Here is a 20,192-nt window from a genome sequence, read left to right as displayed (position 1 = left end):
AAGATGTTAATGTTCTAACATCTCATCCAGACAACTGCTTCTAAGAGGAGAAGATAAAGAACAATAGCCTTAAGTAAGCCCTAGTTCAGGGGTGGGCAAATAATGGCCCGCGGGACTGTCCTGCCCGGCCCCGATCTCCTGGCCTGGGAGGCTTGCCCCCGGCCCCTCCCCTGCTGTTCCCCCTCCCCCGCAGCCTCAGCTCACTCGCTCAGCCGCCGGCGCAATGCTCTGGGCAGCGGGGCTGTGACCACCTGGGGCAGCGCAGTGGCAGAGCCCAGCCTGACCCGGTGCTCTCTGCTGCGTGGTGGCAGCGACAGCAGCCGAGCGGTGCAGCTATAGCGCCGCCAGCCACCGGTGCTCCAGGCAGTGTGGTAAGGGGGCAGGGAGCGCGGGGGGCTTGGATAGAGGGCAGGGAAGTTCGGGGTGGTGGTCGGGGGCGGGGGTGTGGATGGTGGTTGGGGGGGGGAACAGGGGATTGAATGGGGGCAGGGGTTCCGGGGGGCAGTCAGGAAGGAAGAGGGGTTGGATAGGGTGGCAGGGAGCAGTCAGGGGCAGGGGTTCCAGGGGCAGTCAGGGGACAGGGAGAAGGGGTGGCTGGATGGGGAAAGGGTCCTGGGGTGGGAGAGGGATGTCAGGAATGAGAGGAGGGGTTGGATGGGGCGGCGGGAGTCCGGGGGCACTCAGGGGACAGGGAGCGGGGTGTGTGTGGATGGGGCAGGGCTCCCATAGGGGCCATCAGGGAATGAGGGGGTTGGATGGGGCAGGGCTCCCAGAGGGGCCATGGGGCAGGAGTGGGGGAGGGGGCAAGATAGGAGATGGGGGCCGGGCCATGACCCCTTCCCCTAACCGGCCCTCCATACAATTTACAAAACCTGATGCAGCCCTCAGGCCAAAACGTCTGCCCGACCCTGCCCTAGTACAAGCTAGTAGAGACATTTCTGAAGTACCACTGATTCTTGTATCTACCTTCTCAAATCCATTTGTCTGAGGTAGTACCATAGATTGATATAAAAATAAATACATATTTCATCGTAACCAGGGTGGCTCCAAAAGCTCACTTTGACTAGTTAGGAGGGTTTGGAATTTTACCATTGAAGCCTTGTCTACAACAGAAAGGGTTTACAAGTATAGCTACACTGGCTAAATCACCTAGTGAAGATGCAATTTGTACTAGCAAAAAGAGTTCAATCATTGGGTCTCCATTGATAAAGTATGCCTCTAGAGACCCTTCCACATCTTGTGCCAAATTCTGATGTTTTTCCCATCCATTTTTATCTAAGAGTATTCAGTTTATCACATCTCTCTCTAAAATGTCATTAGTCTTATTCTAAGTCATCTAGCTTATGGACATGCAGCTGGAAAGAATATGTTACCTTGTAAAGTTCCTTCTCGTCCTTTTCAGTCTTTAACTGACATTCAAGTTGTTCTTTCTCAAAGACGACTTTCTTCAATTTGTCTTTCAGACTAGGGAATGGATTGATTGATATTAATGTAGTAATTCATTCAAATGTTATATTTCTTCTCAATTTATATGACTGCATAAACAAACACTAAAATAAAACAAGTCTGGCAAGAAGATGGCCAAATACCTGTCTAACTCAGTTTCTTTTGCAATAGCTTTCTGAGTGACAGTCATGATATCTTCTTCAAGTTGGAGAACTTTCGAAGTAGTCTCATCATACTTTTTCTTCAGTTCTTCATTTTCAATTTTAAGAGTTTCTGATGCTTCAAGATTAGCCTTTTAAAATATATATACATACATAGATATAATTTATTATAAGAAATACATTTAGAAACACATTTTCAAATAGTTTAGAGGGCCAATTTCTATACTTTTAACGCTGACTCTACTCAAAACATCTTCCTTATTACACTCAATGCATTTTTAAAATATAATTTTCCCCTTTAAAACACTATTTATTATAAATTCTAAACTAACCAAATTGTGCATAGATACAACCTATTTTCATACTGTAGCACACTTGTTCAACTAAAGAAGCATGGGATGTAAATCAATTGTTTTTTCGTCATGTTACATCTTTCCCGTTCTCAGTATTTTAAAAAAAGCAATACTTATGTCTCTAAAATGGAAACATACTTGCAAAAAGAAATTTCAGTTTTAAGATTTAATGCAAATTGGGGTCTTGAGGATGATACCTGTCTTCATATAAGTGTAACTAACCAACTCACCAGAAGGGAGAGAAATTGTATTGGGTTCTCTCACTGAATATACTTTTAACTACATATAACAGGATGAAACAGAAAGGACTTAAAGACGTAATATCACACCGTAGAATAGACTGTACTAACACAAAGATGGGCTGGATGGCCCCAAAAGGTCTTTTCTTACGTCTCTAATGTTGTATCTTTTCATATAAATGTATATATTTATAAGCCTGTTGCCAACTACATACAGAAAATAGGTGTATTTACTTAACACATATATATAAATCCACACAAGGGATTAAGGATTAAGCAGAGATTGAAAAGGGGGAAAAAAGTAACCAATTTTTACAGATACAAAACTGTATCTGCATCTGATCCACGAAAATTGTCTGCGGATATCGGCAGATTTGTAGGGCTCTACTTACCGTGGCCAGGGTGAGGCTCCGAGCCCCCTCCCCCGAGCCCAGTTGCAGAGTGCCACGCTGACAGCTGTGGGGAGCCCACACCAAGTCGCAGACCCTCCACCTGTCCTCGGCTGGGTGGGGACACCGCCGGGGACTGCTCTCAGCCCCCCCGCATGCAGCTCCACAGTGGCCTGTCAGGGGAGGGGTGACCTGTGGAGCTGCCTGGGCCCCCCACCCAGGGCAGGTGGAGGGTCCGCCGCGGCTCCCCACAGCTGTCCATCCTGCTCTTACCGTGGCCGGGCTATGACTCCGAGCCCCATCTCACCCACCCTGGCTGGGTCAGGGAGAGCAACGCTGGCAGCTGTGGGGAGCCTAGGTCCCTCCACCTGCCCCGGGCAGAAGGCCTGGGGGCAGGGACATGGGCCGGGGGCTGCTTGACCTCCCCACCCAGGGCAGGTGGAGGAACCCAGGCTCCCCACAGCTGCCAGCATGGGTCTCCCCGACCCAGCTCCGGAGGAGGGGCTCGGAGCTGCAGCCCGGCCACTGTGTTCTACCTCTTTACAATCATTACCAGTAACAAAGATTCTGGAAACTAAGTTAGCTGGCAATGCTGTTTATGATGCCTATGGCTAAAGAGAATCCAGCTCATTCTCCCATAACTGTCAGTTCTAAGATGTTGTCAGTAGTAAAACTATGTTTTTGTCAGTCAAGCAAGCAGATACAACTTTGGAAGACATCTAAAATAAATTCCTTATCATACTTAAAACATACTTTAAAAAAGATATTTGCACCTGCAAATCCAAAAAATCCAGGGTTTATCATAAAAACTAAAACATAACCTCACTTGTATCAATAACCACTACATTTATTATTTCAATTTCTAAGAAAATACAGAAGTGGGAAACAAGTGAATACATCTGAATTAACTATGAAGGCAATGTACATTTGCTTTCAACAAAATCTTAAAACGTTTATATTGTGCATAAATCTCGGATATTTAAAAACAGATTTAAGGCTTAATCCTGCAAATACACATGTGAAGTAACATTGTTCACATAATTAGCTCCACTAGCTTCAATGGGATTATTCAAATGTGTAATGTTTGCAGGAAGGAGTCTATGGACACTACTATAAACGTACACACAAAAAAGTCCCATATTGATTTTGTAGTATGTTATAGTTTACTTTAGGACACATTAATTCTGTCATTTCACAAAAAACTGCCATTTGCTCATGGCTATTCTCATAAATAAATCTGAAATAAAATGCAAGAACTTCATTTATCTATACTACTTAATGTCTGCAAATTAGTCCTTCCACCAAATTAGATCAACAATTTGTCTAAATTAATCAGTTTAAAAAATAAATAAGGCAAGATCAATTAAAACATTTACAGGTAGTCAAACAGTTTTCTCCTCATAAGAACATTGACAGCACCTAAGGGAGAAATTCCTGGTGCCAAAACAAGTAACTCTAGGGGTTGTTTCATTTTTAAAATCTTTTTTTTTTTTTTAATTTTAAATAAAGATTTCTACCCACAAAAGGTTCACATTTTAAAATTGTGCAAGTTATCAAAAATCATATAGTTTGGGTAAAAAATTAGCACAAAAAATATTTAAAAATGCTCAGTTTTTGTACTTTACTTTGTGTCATCTGATCTGGGCACTTGCAATGCAGACTGAACACACTGCATTAGTAACAAGGTGCTCCCAGTCATTTTCCAACCACTTCTAGTAAACCAGGTAGGGAAGCTAACTCAAATGAATATTTGATATTTGAATACGACTTTTAAATGAATAACGTTACTGCGCAGATCATGGCTGTAGAACCTGGATTTATACTGATACCCGTTAGAGAAATAAATCAGATTAACATAAAAACCTCCAAACAGCAAAATAAATTTTTAAGACCTGTTGAAAGAACAAATTTATTAAATCAATAAATCTGCCTGTGTTCCAGTTTATATCAGTGTTATATGTACTGAAACATTTTCCAAAAGTTTACAGGATCAAAGAAAAAGCAGGTTAAAGGAACAGATTCACTGTACACCAAGGTTATACATTTAGCAAACTACTGTAAGAGTTGTCACCACTGCAATGTTAGAACATTGTTCACTAGTCCTATCTGGCCACGAGAGGGAGACAAATAACTGCTTAAGATTCAGAACAGCAGTATCTTTGCTCTGTACAGTCAACTCAAAATTACAAAAAATCTCTGTCTATGAGATTTTTAGTGGTGGCACAGACTGTCAAAAGGGCAATTCAAATTAAGGCTGACATTTAACTACAACATGCTCCTTGTGCCCAGGCAGAGCAATATTAAGTCTAAGAATATCAGGCAACCAGATGTAATGGGATAGAGCTTAGCACAACAAAATGGAAAGTTAAATGACAAAAGTTAATGACAGAAAGACAGATATAATATACCAATAAATACTCCAGGCCAAAATGACACAGTAAAGATGATCTTATCTAAGGACCTGAAGATCTCATACATGGTTACCAGAAGGGCTATCAGGGTTCTTTAGAGCACAGACTTTTCTACCAGTTTCCCATGCACGGAAGAATCCCATGCACTGCTACAGATTAGGGACCGAGTGGCTAGGCAGCAGTTCTGCAGAAAAAAAGACATAGGGGTTACAATGGACGAGAAGCTCACTTCAGTTCCTGGAAAAAATAATGGAGCAGGTCCTCAAGGAATCAATTCTGAAGCACGTAGAGGAGAGGAAAGTGATCAGGAAGATGCTGAGATTGTATGAGTGGTAGGAATGCTTTGCAAGGATCTCTACTGCTCTCAGGTCCAGATTTAGATGCATTCTGGTTCTCTGAGGCATCCAAGTACCTTGATTACACATCACCCATGTGCACTTCCCAGACCATAAGGGAGGCAACTGTAACTACCAACTTGTTGGGTGTGGGGAATAGAAAGGGAACAAGGGCTTTGGAGCTGTGCTCCAGCTCCGTTCCAGCTCCCGGCAAAAACCTGCAGCTCCACTGCTCCGGAGCTACTCCGCGCTCCAGCTCCGGGCTCCACTCCAAAGCCCTGAAGGGAACACCAACAAACTCATGTCCAGGGTCCATCTACCATGTCACCTCATGGTGTTCATGCTGCACTTGCTCAGTGCATATACTGTTTGGTGGCACGCTTCTAAGCAACGGAGGCAGGGTCTGGTGAAAGGCGTCACATAAGAACATGATACCATATGCCCCAAGAGAGTGAGGCACATCTGAACTGATGTTCTAGGGATTTGTGTAACTAGGTCTATCAGAGCACCCATGATGCAAAAATCTTTCCTGGGGATGGGAGCTGGTCTTCACCCTGATCAAATCCAAGGTCACTCTTATAAATTCTATGACCTGCATCAGGCAGGGGTTTCCCTACACCCCGATGAACTCTCCAATCACCACCCTCCCACCACCACCCCGGGGTCAAACCAAACAAGATGAAGAACATACCAAGAGCCAAGAATATACCAACATGTCATCTGAAGATTCAAATGGTGCATCAACATCCAAACAGCCCAAAGCACAAATGCAGCTACCTACTGAAAAAACAGTGTCTCCACAACCTAAATTCAGTTCCAGATGTTTGTCGGTCAAACTTTTCCCATTTATTGAAGTTACAAAAGATGACTACTGGTGCACTCTTGCAAATAACCTTACGAAGAAGGAAAGCTTCCCACGGCTATAATTGGTAAAACTGGAAGAGCTTGATTTGCCAGACGGATCAGCAAAGCCAATGCTGACAAACTCCATGAAAAGGCTACAAAACACCAGGCCTCTGGACTGTATCAACATTCAGAAAGCCTTATAAACCAGCCACTATCAAAGCCAGTTTTAGAAGTACTTAATGAGGCTTTAAGAATGCTGGAGACTCAACACAGTTTATTTAAGCAAGAGATACCACACACTACAAGCTGGAGGCCAATGTTAAGTGCATTGTCATTTGTTAACCCTGAAGTCAGATACTGGCTCCGAACAAGACCTGCAAATGCTCACTATATTTCTGCAAGAAACTCAACTGACTGGTTAGAATCAGGCGATTCAACAGTGAAAGACTCAGTAGTTGAAAAATTCAAGAACTCTCTCACCACCTTAAAAAATGTGCATACATGGCTAATGAATACACTCATGCAAACGTGCATCAAGCATTAAGTCGTTGCATACATTATCCTGATGTCAGTGGTAGGCCAGTAGATGCATTTCTATATGTTCAGGTTATAGAAGCCACATCAGCTGCATCTGTGACAACCCACATCTTAGAAGAGTTAAATGCTTGTAAATTGGACACCAAACAGATGGCTACTTGTGCATTTGATGGAGCTGCAAACTTCTCTGGAAGACATGGTGGAGTACAAGCTTTGGTTCAGATAAAAGTGTAACCCTAACCTTTTCTATACACACTGCAGAGGTCATCTTAACTTCAGTAACCGAAAAGATAATGGAGCAAATAATTAAGGAATCAATTTGCAAACAACTAGAAGATAATAAGGTGATAAGTAACAGTCAGCATGGATTTATCAAGAACATAGCGTGTCAAACCAACCTAATAGCTTTCTTTGACAGGGTAACAAGACTTGTGGATGGGGGAAAAGCAGTGGATGTAGTATATCTTGACTTTAGTGAGGCTTTTGATACTGTCTCACATGAGCTTCTCCTAAACAAACCAGAGAAATATAACCTAGATGGAACTACTATAAGGTGAGTGCATAACTGGTTAGGAGACCATTCCCAGAGGTTAGTAATCAGTGGTTCACAGTCAAGCTGGAAGGGCATATCAAGTGGGGTCTCGCAGGGATTGGTCCTGGGTCCAGTTCTGTTCAATATCTTCACCAATGATTTAGATAATGGCATAGAGAGTACACTTATAAAGTCTGCGGATGATACCAAGCTGGGAGGGGTTGCAAGTGCTTTGGAGGATAGGATTAAAATTCAAAATGATCTGGACAAACTGGAGAAATAGTCTGAAGTAAATAGGATAAAATTCAATAAGGAAAAATGCAAAGTACTCCATGTAGGAAGGAACAGTCAGTTGCACACATACAAAATGGGAAATGACTGCCTAGGAAGGAGTACTGCGGAAAGGGATCTGGGGGCAATAAGGGATCACAAGCTAAATATGAGTCAACAGTGTAACACTCACAAAAAAATAAAATAAAAAGGGGGGGGGGGGGAGAAATATTCTGGGATGTATTAGCAGGAGTGTTGTAAGCAAGACATGAGAAGTAATTCTTCTGCTCTAGTCCACTCTGATATGGCCTCAACTGGAGTACTGTCCTGTTTGGTTTTATAAAAGCCCAGTTACTGGATTGCTTAGATTATTGCCTTCTTCAAAAATTATCGAGTCATGCAAACCTGCTAGTTTAAACTGATCTCATTGTAAATCACAGAGAAAATAAAAGCTAGTTACTGCAATTTAAATGAATACTGTACAATTGTTTCAGAGGAATCTTTAAACCAACCCTTTAAGTTGTTATGTAGTGTTTCTATTAAAGGTAAATCATGTATTCCACTTATAAGTGGCTGAATTTTAGAGTTGAGTAAATTAGGTTTAGAAAACAGCACCTTTGGGTTTGAAAATGCTGGGTGAAAGGCAGCATGCAAAGTGTTACACTCTCTTACGAGAAATAGATTAATTCATTTTGCCTAATTTCAAACCTGAGTTAACATCCTGAGTTCAGAAATGTGATCTGAACTCTGATGATATTAGGTTTATATTCTGCTTAGATAAGATTGTAAAGTGGACTGAGAAAGTAATGGGGTGAAATATGGAGAATAGAACAAAAGAGTACTAACAGACGGGAAACGAGATTAGAGTGGTGGAGAGACTGGAAGTAGGAACAAAACTCAGAAAAGAAAGGTTCTATAGTACTACTTTTTGACACCTGTGTCAGCTTTACTTTGGGAAAAGGGAGTTATACCCCCCAAAAAAAAAAAAATTAGGGAACTGTTGGGAAAAATCAGGAGAATTCCCATAGGAAATTTTGCCATTTACTTCAATAGGGCTAAGATTTCATTCACAGTGTCATACAAATGAGAAATTTTCTGTCTTCACACTGCCAGGCAAGCATGATGGAACAAAATGTTAGAGCAGTCTCACCCTAAGCTCAAGCACTGGTCTGTGTACGTTTCTATTCAGTTTAACCTATACACTCTGGCCAGCTAAAGCATTCTAGAGCTCCATTAGACAAGTGGCTTTTAAACTTTATTGTAAGCTAGTGTAGGTGGGACTTTACAATACTAGCTCAACTGCAGACTTACTTCACACACAAGTGTTGGGGCACTACAAATATGTGTCTAACATACATGATCACTCAGGAGATACCAAACAAGACAAGCATTAATAAATTTCACTTTAGTACACATTCAGAAAATCATAAAAATTATAAATGGTTAATATAATTGGTGCCAATCATTCACACAATTAAAATTTAATGCAAACACACTTCTGTGTCTACAAATTGAGTATTACTGTACTTTTACATGTGTGATTTTTTGTGTGCAGAAATTACAGCACGCAAAAATTAAACCCACACATGATTTGCACTCAAACAAATGGAAGCCAGGTTAGCGCACCTCAGGTCAACTACCACATTCACCTGCTAATACAAGATTGTTCCCTACGGTATACTGTGCAGAGTAATTGTCAATAATGGGCTTTTGCCACCTCTTTCAAGAGACTATTCTATAATCCAATAAGCCTCCGATGAAGTGGGTTTTAGCCCACAAAAGCTTATACTCAAATAAATGTGTTAGTCTCTAAGGTGCCACAAGTATTCCTCGTTCTTTTTGCTGATACGGACTAACATGGCTACCACTCTGAAACCTGATAAAAAGCCCTATTATTTTGCCTAAATTTAATTTCATTCAAATTATAATTATTCCTACTTGTATTTCCCGAAAACTATTGTATTAGCCTTTATTTGAAAACAATTCACATTGCAATTTTATATCTACTTTACTGTCTCTCACCATCTGTGGTCTGTTGACGTCACCACTTTCTAACTCTCTTTCTTTAATTGAATCTCTCTGTTTCAGTTTATTTTCCCTTAGATGTATTTGTTTATTTGTCAGGCCATATCTCAATGTTGTTTCCTGATTGTATTGCCGAGCTTCTCGAAGTCTGTCCACATTAGCATTCTGTCCTCAATGTTTCCAACTCAACTGAATTTAGTATCATCAGAAAATTAAATGTTTTTACCTCCTTTTCACGATCACTAACACTAATGTGTACGATATCCCACAAATCCCTCCCCCAAAATCAATAAATTGTCTTTATTACCCTTAATTTACAGTCCTTCAAATACTTTTCAATCCATATTCATATTCTAGACCAAATTAATTTCGCATCCCCGGACAAATTCATTTTCAAATGCTTTAGTGAAGCCTACTTTGGTGCCACAATGATAAACACATCTAGACCTAGGGTGGCCAAACTGTGGCTGATGAGCCACACGTGGCTCTTTTACTGTTGAAGTGCGGCTTGTGGAGCCCCCAGACCCCTCCTCCATTCTCCACCTACCAGACTGGGGGTGGGAGAGCTAGGGACCTCTGCTTTGCAGTGGAGTGATAGGATAGGGGCTTCTGCCCAGTGGGAAGCTGAAGCCCTGAGCCCCAGCAGGCACCCCCCGCGGGGCTGAAGCCCCGAGCCCTGGCAGGTGTGCCCCAGCTCTCAAACTTCTGAAGATTAGCATACGTGGCTCAGAGGATCAGTAAGTTTGGCTGCCCCGTCATAGATCCACTAAGGCCAGATCCTTATAATTAGTCCCACTGCTTTCAGTGGGCCTTCTTACATGTTTGAAGTTAAATACATCCCTAAGTGTTTGGACCATTGGCCTTTATTTGTAATATTATCCTTTCCCCTTCCTTTGTCCCCATCCATTTCCCAAAAAGTTACCTTCTAGGCACTTACAGATTTCTCTCTTAATATTTATTACATTCTTTTATTAAAGACTAAAGTAAGATTTACTGGCTAGTAATAGCCAGATTGCTGCTTCTTCCATGATTTAAAATTGATACTAGAACTTCTTCATCCTGCAATACTCTAGCACCTGCCCATTTCACCATGACTCTTCAAAAGTATATTACAACGGTTCATTAAGGTATTCAGCAGAATTTCTTCAGATCCCTGGCTACATCGTTCAGAACTGTTGATTTGTATGTAGTGACATTTTATAAGTATTCTATTAACTCCTTTTTATCCACAGCTATATTATACAAGCTTCATTACTTCAAAGTTGTCCATGCTATCACCTCGTGTCTGTCCCCCAACTTTATTTCCTTCTTAAAGATAGGGTTTTTTTTTTTAAAAAAGCATTATATTTTAAATAATTGATTAAGAGTCTATACTCTGCCTAGAGTAATTTGTTTCCTCCCTATTATATGTAGAGAAGTAATTCTTATTCCTAATTACAACCATTAGTTCTCTCTTTTATTTCCTCTGCAAACCTTACCTGACACTGTAAATTCTTTTTAGATTTCTCTGCTTTTACCATTTCTAATGCCAGTACTTTTTACCCTCAAGATCTTTGAAACATCCTTCAAAGAAGCCAACCCAATTAGTTTTCATTCCCCATAATTATGCTTTGTCAGTGGAACTGTTAGCTAAAACTTATGTTCCTTAATTCCCTAGAATTTGCTTTTTGAAATTTAATACCCTTTTAATGCTGTTTTCTATGAGCCCATTGCTTGGAATGAATTTGAAAACACTTCCTCTATTTTAAAGAAACACAAGAAAACTGAATTACCTCAACTAGTTTTCCCACTATGAACTCTACAATTAAATGTCAAACATCTTGTAACAGTTGCCATCAAGCCTGGTACCAAAATCCTGAAGTATTTTAACCATTTTACAACACAAAAATAATAGTGGTAGATGGGTAATAGGAACTGACCTAATTTAGTGTAAACATCTAATTGCTGAGGGTTTTTTGATAGTTCTCGAAAAAGGTGGATTACACCTTATGCAGTCAGCTTTAATCAGTTATATAACTAACCTTTTGCTCTGTTTGGAGTTGATCACATCTCTGCTTTTCATGGTTAAGTTCTTTTTCCAGTCTTTCAAGTTGATCTCTAAGTTGTACAGTTTCTTTTTCCAGAGCAGTAGCTACCTTTAACAGCTCCTCTTTTTCTTTCATTGTTTTTTCAATTTTAAACTAGAAAACAGAATAAATATTCTTTTGAGGTGATTTCCGCCCCCCCGCCCCGACTCCTATCAAACCATTACAAACTAATGTGTATTACTTCCCATCACATCAGTCAAGCACTAGATGACAACCAGCAGAAGACAAAAGCATGTGCACCCTCTGGCTACATCAGCTTAACATACTCTCTCTCTTCCCTAGTTTGTGAAATTTCAGAGTGTAGCTTAACTTTGATTAGTACTAGACAACCAAATTTTGTTGTGGGCTTTACTTACACTCATGTTTCGGTGAAATTTTCCTTACCCTTCAATAAAGTACTATTGTTGCTCCACCAGTGCTAGCAACAGTGGAAGAGCTATATTAGACCCAGAAGCAAGGTTTTTAGCATGCTATTAGACCTGCCCTGAGCAGGTGTCTACATGTGGTACAGCAATGTTGGGTGAACTTCACAAAATCCTGAATATAGACACAGCCAAAGTGAAGGAAAGACAAACAAAGCATGTAACAGAATAACAGACAGGAATTCAAGTGGGAATTTCTTTTTTCTGTGATTCTGGTGACATAGAATGCAGACTGATCTGAATAGCCATTCTTCAACAGACAGCAAACAAGACAGGGAAAGTAAGCTATCTCAGCTAGATACCTTGCACCGTGTAAAGTCCCTTTTATCCCCAGTACTTGAAATCCCCAAACCAACTAGCACAGATACATAACAATAATCTAGGTAGGGGCACAAACATGATATCTGAAGGCAAGTTAAAAACAACAAATCAAATCTGAAGCATGGGGAGAAGATGTAGAGTGATTTTGCCACTCATTAATTCAAACAATTTCAACAAAGAAATTGCCTTTTTCTGTTTATAAAGTAGTGACCACAAATAAAATGTGGGATTCTCACTGGGCACATCTTTGTAGGCATTTGTGATACAATCACTAAATGGATGCAATTGTGTGAGGCAGAAGATAACAGAACATTGCTTGGAGAAAATAAAAGTGATTTCTAACTTGTTAGACATCTGGGTACTATGCAGCTTGATTTTTCTTTTTCTGCTTTGGGGCTCTTTCAGAGGGAACACAGATTTAAAAAAAACCCACTAAAACAGGAATGCAGTTGAAAGACAAGGAAGGGAAGCACAAGATGGCTCCTATAAATACAGCTACTTAACTTTTTATGCTATGCTCACTGCCATGCTGAGCACTTAAGTCTAAACTTTAATTCATGTATTTTACAAGTATCTTCTGCAACGAGACCTGCATTCAAGTTTTAGGCATCAAAAACCTTTGGAATCTGCTTAGCTTTATATTTTTATATAAAGTTAATTCACCAAGTCCTACAGATAAAACCAGAAATAAACATATATAAATAAAAATATGGGTAACATTTCTGAGTTTGTTGAATCAAACCTCAAGAAGTCCAGCTTTTGTGGTCACCACCAACATATCAGAATTTCCTTCATCCTCCATAGTCAGCAATTCTTCAACAGGAGAAGAGGTTCGAAACTGAAAAGGGGTACTTGCTCCACGGATCTCACCCTTATGAGTTACATAACAGAATTGGTAAAATTCTCCATCATCATTTGGTAAATAGTATCCTAAAGAAAGAAAAATTAACATTTAAAACAGAACAGTTTTACATGGTAACAAATTGACCATGAGAACTACTACACACAGTACACAATTATGATTCCTATATGTTAGTTTTGCTTTATTGCTTAATTTAAACCAAGTGTGAATTATGGTATAATTCAATGGCTAAAAACTACATTAACGCAGAGTTAAGTTTTCTTGGTGGTATGTCATCCTCCTGCAGACCACTGAATTGGGCAAAACAAACTTCTGAAAACCAGGAAATGCACAGTTAAGATTGCCCATGCAACCTTATCTCTGCCTCTTTCAGCAATATACCCCATTAACACACATACCTTTACACTAATTCCACAATTGCTGAAATGTACAAACTCATTCACTCTCACTCACAGGATTCCATCTAACACTATTACAGGACAAAAAGGTGGGGAGGGAGGAAAAGGTTGCCCATGCCACCTTCCCTTCTGGTCCCCTGGAGCTGGCAGTAGCCAATGGGAATTATCTGCATATATTCCAGGTGCAGTCAGTGTGTTAGGTGTACCTACATTAAATGGTGGCAGCAGTAGTTGGGCTTGCTTGGTAAATGTATGTTTGTGATGTGAGGTTGTGTGCGAGGTATTTTGAAGTGTTTGACTGAGTTATGACTATAATCTGAGGAAATTTATGTTTTGCAGCCTTTCAACTGTGTGAGCAAAAAAAAGGGCTGCATGTGACTCTTCAGGATCCAGTAGGCAACATTGCAATGCAGAATTGTGTAGGTTATGTCAGTAGCAGGGCATAGGGCAGGAGTAGGCAACCTATGGCACGCGTGCCAAAGGCAACACACAAGCTGATTTTCAGTGGCACTCACACCGCCCGGGTCCTGGCCACCAGTCCGGGGGGCTCTGCATTTTAATTCAATTTTAAATGAAGCTTCTTAAACATTTTAAATACCTTATTTACTTTACATACAACAATAATTTAGTTACATATTATAGACTTATAGAAAGAGACCTAAAAACATTAAAATGTATTACTGGCACGCAAAACCTTAAATCAGAGTGAATAAATGAAGACTCAGCACACCACTTCTGAAAAGTTGCCAACCCCTGGCATAGGGTTTTTATTATAAAAAAGATATCATCAAAAATGAAGTGGAATATGAGAGAATTCTAATGGTTTAATGATGGGTAAGCGAACATGTAGGTTGAGATGGTGTCCTGTGAGTAAAGGTAAGGGAGCTGTAAAAGGCAGTGAAGGGATTCTTAAATTGTACACATGAGGTATTGATTCTGGGGAGTTAGCTAAGTGTGCAAGTATAAGCCAGGATCTGGAACCTTGCAAATTTTATAGTGTCAAGGGCAAGTGTGACTATGTTCTGCTATACACTGCATTGAGGGATTGCTCAAAGAGCCTGAAGGGAAGGTGATGTGGGCAACCTTCTCCTCCTTTCAGTCCTTTAACAGTGTTACATGGAATCCTGTGGGTGAGAGTGAATGGGTCATAAAAGGAGGTGAAGAGCTTATACATTTCAGCATCTGTGGCAGAGTAAATGTATGTCTGTATTAAGTGGGCTGTAGTCCACGAAAGCTTATGCTCTAATAAATTTGTTGGTCTCTAAGGTGCCACAAGTACTCCTGTTCTTTTAGTGTGTATTGGGTTATTGCTGAAAGAAGACAGAGTTATGGTTGTATGAGCAACCTTAACTGTGCATTTACTAGTTTTCAGGCGTTTGAGTTTTCTCATCTCAGTGGTCTGCAAGGGGACAACATACCACCAAGCAACCTTAACTCTGCATTAACATAGGTTTTTGACAGTATTTCCCATCCCAAAGACTCTTGGGGTAGAGGGAGGTTGGGGTGCACTTGCAGAGTTGGAGGGTCCAGGGCATTGGGGTGTGCTAGAAGAGCTGGGGGTGCATTGGGATGAGCCAATAAGTGCAGGGGGTTGGGGGTGCACTGGCAGAACAGAAGTGCCATACCTCCCTCAACTGAGCCCCCAGCCTCTCTCGCCTCCCCTACCATTCATCACCATTTACCCCTTCTCCTTACTGCTACTGCAAACCCCTCTCCTCCTAGTCTCCTACTCCTCTGCCCCCTAATACCTCTCCCCAGAAGCTACTGCCCAGGAAGTATTCAAATGTTTATTCCCGCACCCTGCTGCTAAGAAAACTGCTACCCATGACTCACAAACTGCAGCAACTCCCAGCCACTCACTCCAAAACTCCTTTTGTCTTAGATGGGGGCTTGTGATTACCTTTATCCTTAGTTATGTTAACTGAAGGGTAAATTCACAGCCCAGGAGTCTCAACAAGGTCTGTGATTGAGCCATTCATTAGTATCTCTCTGTTTAACAGTACAAGGCAGGAGAAGGAAACCAGTTTGGGGGAGGGGGCTTGAAACTCAGGAACCCCTCAGTCTAAAGACCCCAAATTTGGATTACTAAAGCTACCAGTATCTCTGAGGCACACCAAGCCTCAAAGCAATCCGATTAACCATTCCCATTTTAGAGCACTTACAAGAGTCAAGCTTTAAAGTATATAACATGGCGAGAATAGAAACCCGCTAGTCATTTTTCTGTATTGGCACATGCACAGTGGAAAAAATGTATATCTTCTTAAATACTGTTCTCAATTTGGGCCCCCAGTGCCATGCACTACCTTGCTTAAAATGTGACAGCTTGAGACTATTTTGACTGGCAGCACCTGCGTAGTTTGATCTCTAGCTGGGCGGGGGAAAGAGGAGGTGGAACCCACCTAGAAACTTTTTTTAAAAAATAACTTTGTTTCTGGGCATATGTCTCCGGAATTCCTGTCTCAAATTAGTCCAAATTTGGTGTCAAGTATCAGGGGTAGCCGTGTTAGTCTGTATCTACAAAAACAACAAGGAGTCTGGTGGCACCTTAAAGACTAACAGATAATCACCCAAATTTGGGTGATTAACCCTATACTACACTCTCCTGAGGCACATCAAATTTCAAAGAAACTCAACTAAGCATATTGATTTTAGAGGACTTAGAAAGGTCAGACTTTTAAACAGATGTCATGATGCAACCTTAAATACAGTGGTGCTCTTGCACCACTATGATATTTCACACCCAGAATCTTGAGGCACAAGGATGAAAAGAGGACATAGGCACCTCCTAAATCATCAAATCCAATCCCCTGTTATGGCAAGTAAACCAGTTTCATTATCCTATTCATAAATGTATCAAACTCCATCTTAAAACTAGTTAGGTCGTTTTTCCCTTCTACTGCTACTGGTTTAAGATCTAATGCTTCTCAATATACCAGCAATGAATTTTACACTGTAATTTACATCTTGTAATGTATTACTAAATTGTCCTTTTATATTACTGAATTTTAAATTTGATGACACGCATTCCATATATGCCCATTATATAAACCTTTCCCAATGACAAGCAAGTAAAGGCAGTACAAGAAAAGTACTTTACAGAGATGAGAAGTACTGCTGATTGAGAGCTGACTTAAACAAAACTCCATCAATGAGGGATGCCACAACGAACACTTCCTTCCTGAACTGCAAAGGTGACCAGAAATTTAGATCCAAGTTTCTGTGAAATCTCATTTTTTGACGGCCACATGATCAATACATACAACATTAAAGACCGTCAAGACAGAAAGAAACCTTATACTGTGATGTTTATTCTTTATCATAGAACTGCAAAGATTAAACTACTTTAACAAGCTAATTTCTGAAGCTGCTCCAAAACAACACTATTTTTCTTGTTATTAAATTTTGTAACAATATCAATAAAATATATTTATATTATAGAAGGGCTGATAGGGGTTCTGATCCGGGCTTAGGCCTATCTGCTAGGCACTGTACACACATATTAGTAGATACGGCCTCTGTTGCAGAGTTTATAAACTAAGAAGTCAATCAACATACAAAGGGTGAGGGAGAGAGAGACAATCACACAAATTTTACTTTAAATTTGTCTAAAGACACATATTCAGGCTGAAGTGCCCTGGTCATTTATTTAAATTGCTCATTTTGTGATACACCGAAGGCAATGCTAGGACAAAAGAAGTCTGCAACTTTACCACATTCAAGTCTTTGTGTTTAAAGTGTTTTATGATACATTCACTATTGATTTTTGCTATTTTTAAGTGCCAAGGACAAAGATTGCTCCTGCTTGAATGAATATAACACTGAGGAGCTGCCAAAAGACTTGGATCAGGGACTTAAAAGATTTAACTTTATTCAAAGCCTGAGGAATCAAAAACAGATTTGTCTGGACTTTTGTAAATAACCTGTAATAATGTTCACAGTTTACTTCAGAAGAATTCTGTTTTGATTACTTCAATGTACTCATTTGTTTCCTACTTCTTCCTACAACTTCAGGCATGTTGAGTTAGGTAAATCCATTCCCTGGAGTTTGGCAGACAATCACTCATTTGCAGACCTGATCAGGAGCTTTTGCATTTACTAGTTAAAACAAGCAACCACCATCTAGTGAATTCAACACTGATAAGACTGAAACAGTAAGACAGGGTATCCAGTTTTATACAGAATCCGGTTATCAGATGGCCTGCCCAGCTTCCAAAAACTTCTAGAATCTAGGAAACCAAGCTACCTACAACAGCGTACAACTCACTCCCCTCTCTTCAATATCCAGTGATGCCACCCACTAATCATGCTCCTCAATGTCTCAACCCATTCTCCTTCTCTCTAATCTATTGTTTTCTCCTTAATAGGCATAAAAATAACCTTGAAGCTCTCATCACTTCCCTTTTAACTCTCCTTATACAACATAACTACTTCTGAATGACAGGTGCAGAGAACAGCTCCTGGCATGATCAGGGGCAATGGAGAGCCACTCGTATGAGAGGAGAGCTTGACTTGTTTAGCCTAGCAAAATGAAAACTTAGAGGGGATTTCATTTCTCTCTATAAATCATCAGAGGCATAAACAACAGGGAGGGAGAAGAACTATTTAAGCTAAAGGACAATGTTGGCACAAAAACAAATTGATATAAACTGGCCATGAATAAGGCTATGGTTTTGTCACAGAGGTCGTGGAAGTCACGGAATCCATGACTTCTAAAGACATCAGTAACTTCAGCCCTGGCGGCTGGGAGCTGCAGGGTCCTGCTGCCTCCCAAAGTGGCAGGGAGCTGTGAGGTACCCCCGCCGCCTGAGGCAGCGGGTCCCCCAGGATCTCAGCCGCCATGGGCAGCAGGGGTAACCCACAGCTCCCAGGCACAGGCGGGGGGACCCCTACAGCTTCCCGGCTGCCACTGTGGGGCAGGGGGACCCCAGCAGCTCCATGCTGCTGCACAGGTACCCTGCAGCCCCTGGCCTGCCATGGGAGGCCTCAGAGCTCCCAGCCATCCCAGAGCTGCCCAGTCCCTTCCTATTTTATCATGGATATTTTTAGTTAAAGTCAGGGACAGGTCACGGGCTTCCATGAATTTTTCTTTATTGCCTGTGACCTTCTCTTGGTACCACAGAAAGCCTCAAGCCAGGAGGGATGGGGGAGGCAGAGTTCAGGGGCACCATTTAGGTAGGGTGGAGGGGCAGGAAGGCTGTTCATAGTCCCATCCTGGGGCACATGGAGCTGGCTGCAGAGAGGCTGGCCCTTGCAGCTGACAGCAGTATCTAAGGGCTTGTAGTGTTGAAATGAGCCCCCCAGCAGCCTGGCTCTGCAGTGCAGAGGGACGGATGGGGAGCCGTGCTGCTGGGGCAGTGGTGCTCCAGGCTTCGATGTCAACTCCCTGCCTTGGATCCTGGGAGCAGGAGAGGAGTACAGCTGGCAATGGGGCAGAGAAGGGAAGATCCTAAAATCTCTCCCCAAGAAAACCCTTGAGCCAGCATGGAGGAGTAATGAATAGAATGGGGAGGAGCTGGGGCTTCTGGGAGGAAATGGCAGGGGGGCTCCTGAAAGGAAAACTAGGGGCTCCTGCCTTCCTGGGTTTATAACTTTGGGTGGTTTTCAACTCTAAAAGTCTTGAAAGTTAATAGGTACTCAAACCACTGATATGTATCGCATATGTATATGTATTACTGAAATGTCACTTTACCCTTTTAAATGCAATACAGTAGATCGCTTTAAAAAAAAATGGGGGGGGGTGAGACAAAGGACAAAAAGGACAAGGATAAAATTGTAGTGCTCAGTGGAGTTTGTAGCCCACTCAGAAAAAAGAAAATTTACAGGGACCATTTCTCACTAATAATGTTTTTCTTTTTTACATAAATAATTCTGAGATTTGCTATGACTCAGGGAATATCACCTTACTATCAAATGTAGAAGAGTCCTATGCTTTGGGACCTGGTCTATGCTGGGTACATTATTCCAAATTTCTAAATAGTTTTAAAACTAATTTAGTGACCGAACGTTAAAATCAGTTGGAGCTGCAGTAAAAATGATTCTGGCCACCAGGGCATACACTGTGACTCCAGCACGTTTTAAAACTTGTTTACCCAAACCACTTTTAAAACCAGTTAGAATATTTTGGAAAATTTCCCCAGCATTGACCAGGCATTGGAGAGAACAGAATCTCAACAGTGCAGTTTTTCCAAAACATCTAATTGCTAAATCTAAAATATCCTAAAGCATGCTGCACAAGATTCTTTCCCATCCAATAATCTTGGCTAATTAAACTCCTGTAAATTTTAATGAGCTCATCTCATCAGATTTTAAATATTTTCCAATGTGTAACTGGGAAATAGCTTGAATGCTAGAGAAGTTAAAATCTGGCAGGGGGCTTTATAAGAATGATGGACTTTAAACAAAGGAATATAGAAGATGAAATTTTATTTGAAGTTTCACTTCTCATCAGGGGATTGGATCACCCTATGGGCTGGTAATGGATATGGATCCTTTTACTTTTAAGTCACTGGCAGTTTGAATCCTACCCAACTCCACAGTCATTTCCATCCAATGGCTGTT

At 41.1% G+C, this 20,192-nt stretch overlaps 1 protein-coding gene across 4 annotated transcripts in view; it reads right to left on the bottom strand.

Annotated features, from left to right (window-relative positions):
- Positions 1-20,192, bottom strand: part of TAX1BP1 (Tax1 binding protein 1) — a 92,554-nt gene that overhangs the window by 40,671 nt on the left and 31,691 nt on the right. For all 4 annotated transcript variants that reach the window (XM_005296993.5, XM_065583401.1, XM_005296994.5 and 1 more), the window contains exons 4-7: positions 13,117-13,304; positions 11,566-11,724; positions 1,590-1,738; positions 1,374-1,464 (exon numbers count right to left, since the gene is read on the bottom strand). In XM_005296993.5, coding sequence (XP_005297050.2) covers positions 1,374-1,464; positions 1,590-1,738; positions 11,566-11,724; positions 13,117-13,304 — 587 coding nt within the window. The remainder of the gene's footprint in view (positions 1-1,373; positions 1,465-1,589; positions 1,739-11,565; positions 11,725-13,116; positions 13,305-20,192) is intronic.

The sequence above is a fragment of the Chrysemys picta genome, chromosome 2 (genome assembly GCF_011386835.1).
Source record: "Chrysemys picta bellii isolate R12L10 chromosome 2, ASM1138683v2, whole genome shotgun sequence".
NCBI lineage: Eukaryota > Metazoa > Chordata > Testudines > Emydidae > Chrysemys > Chrysemys picta.
This window is presented reverse-complemented; position numbering and strand designations above follow the sequence as displayed.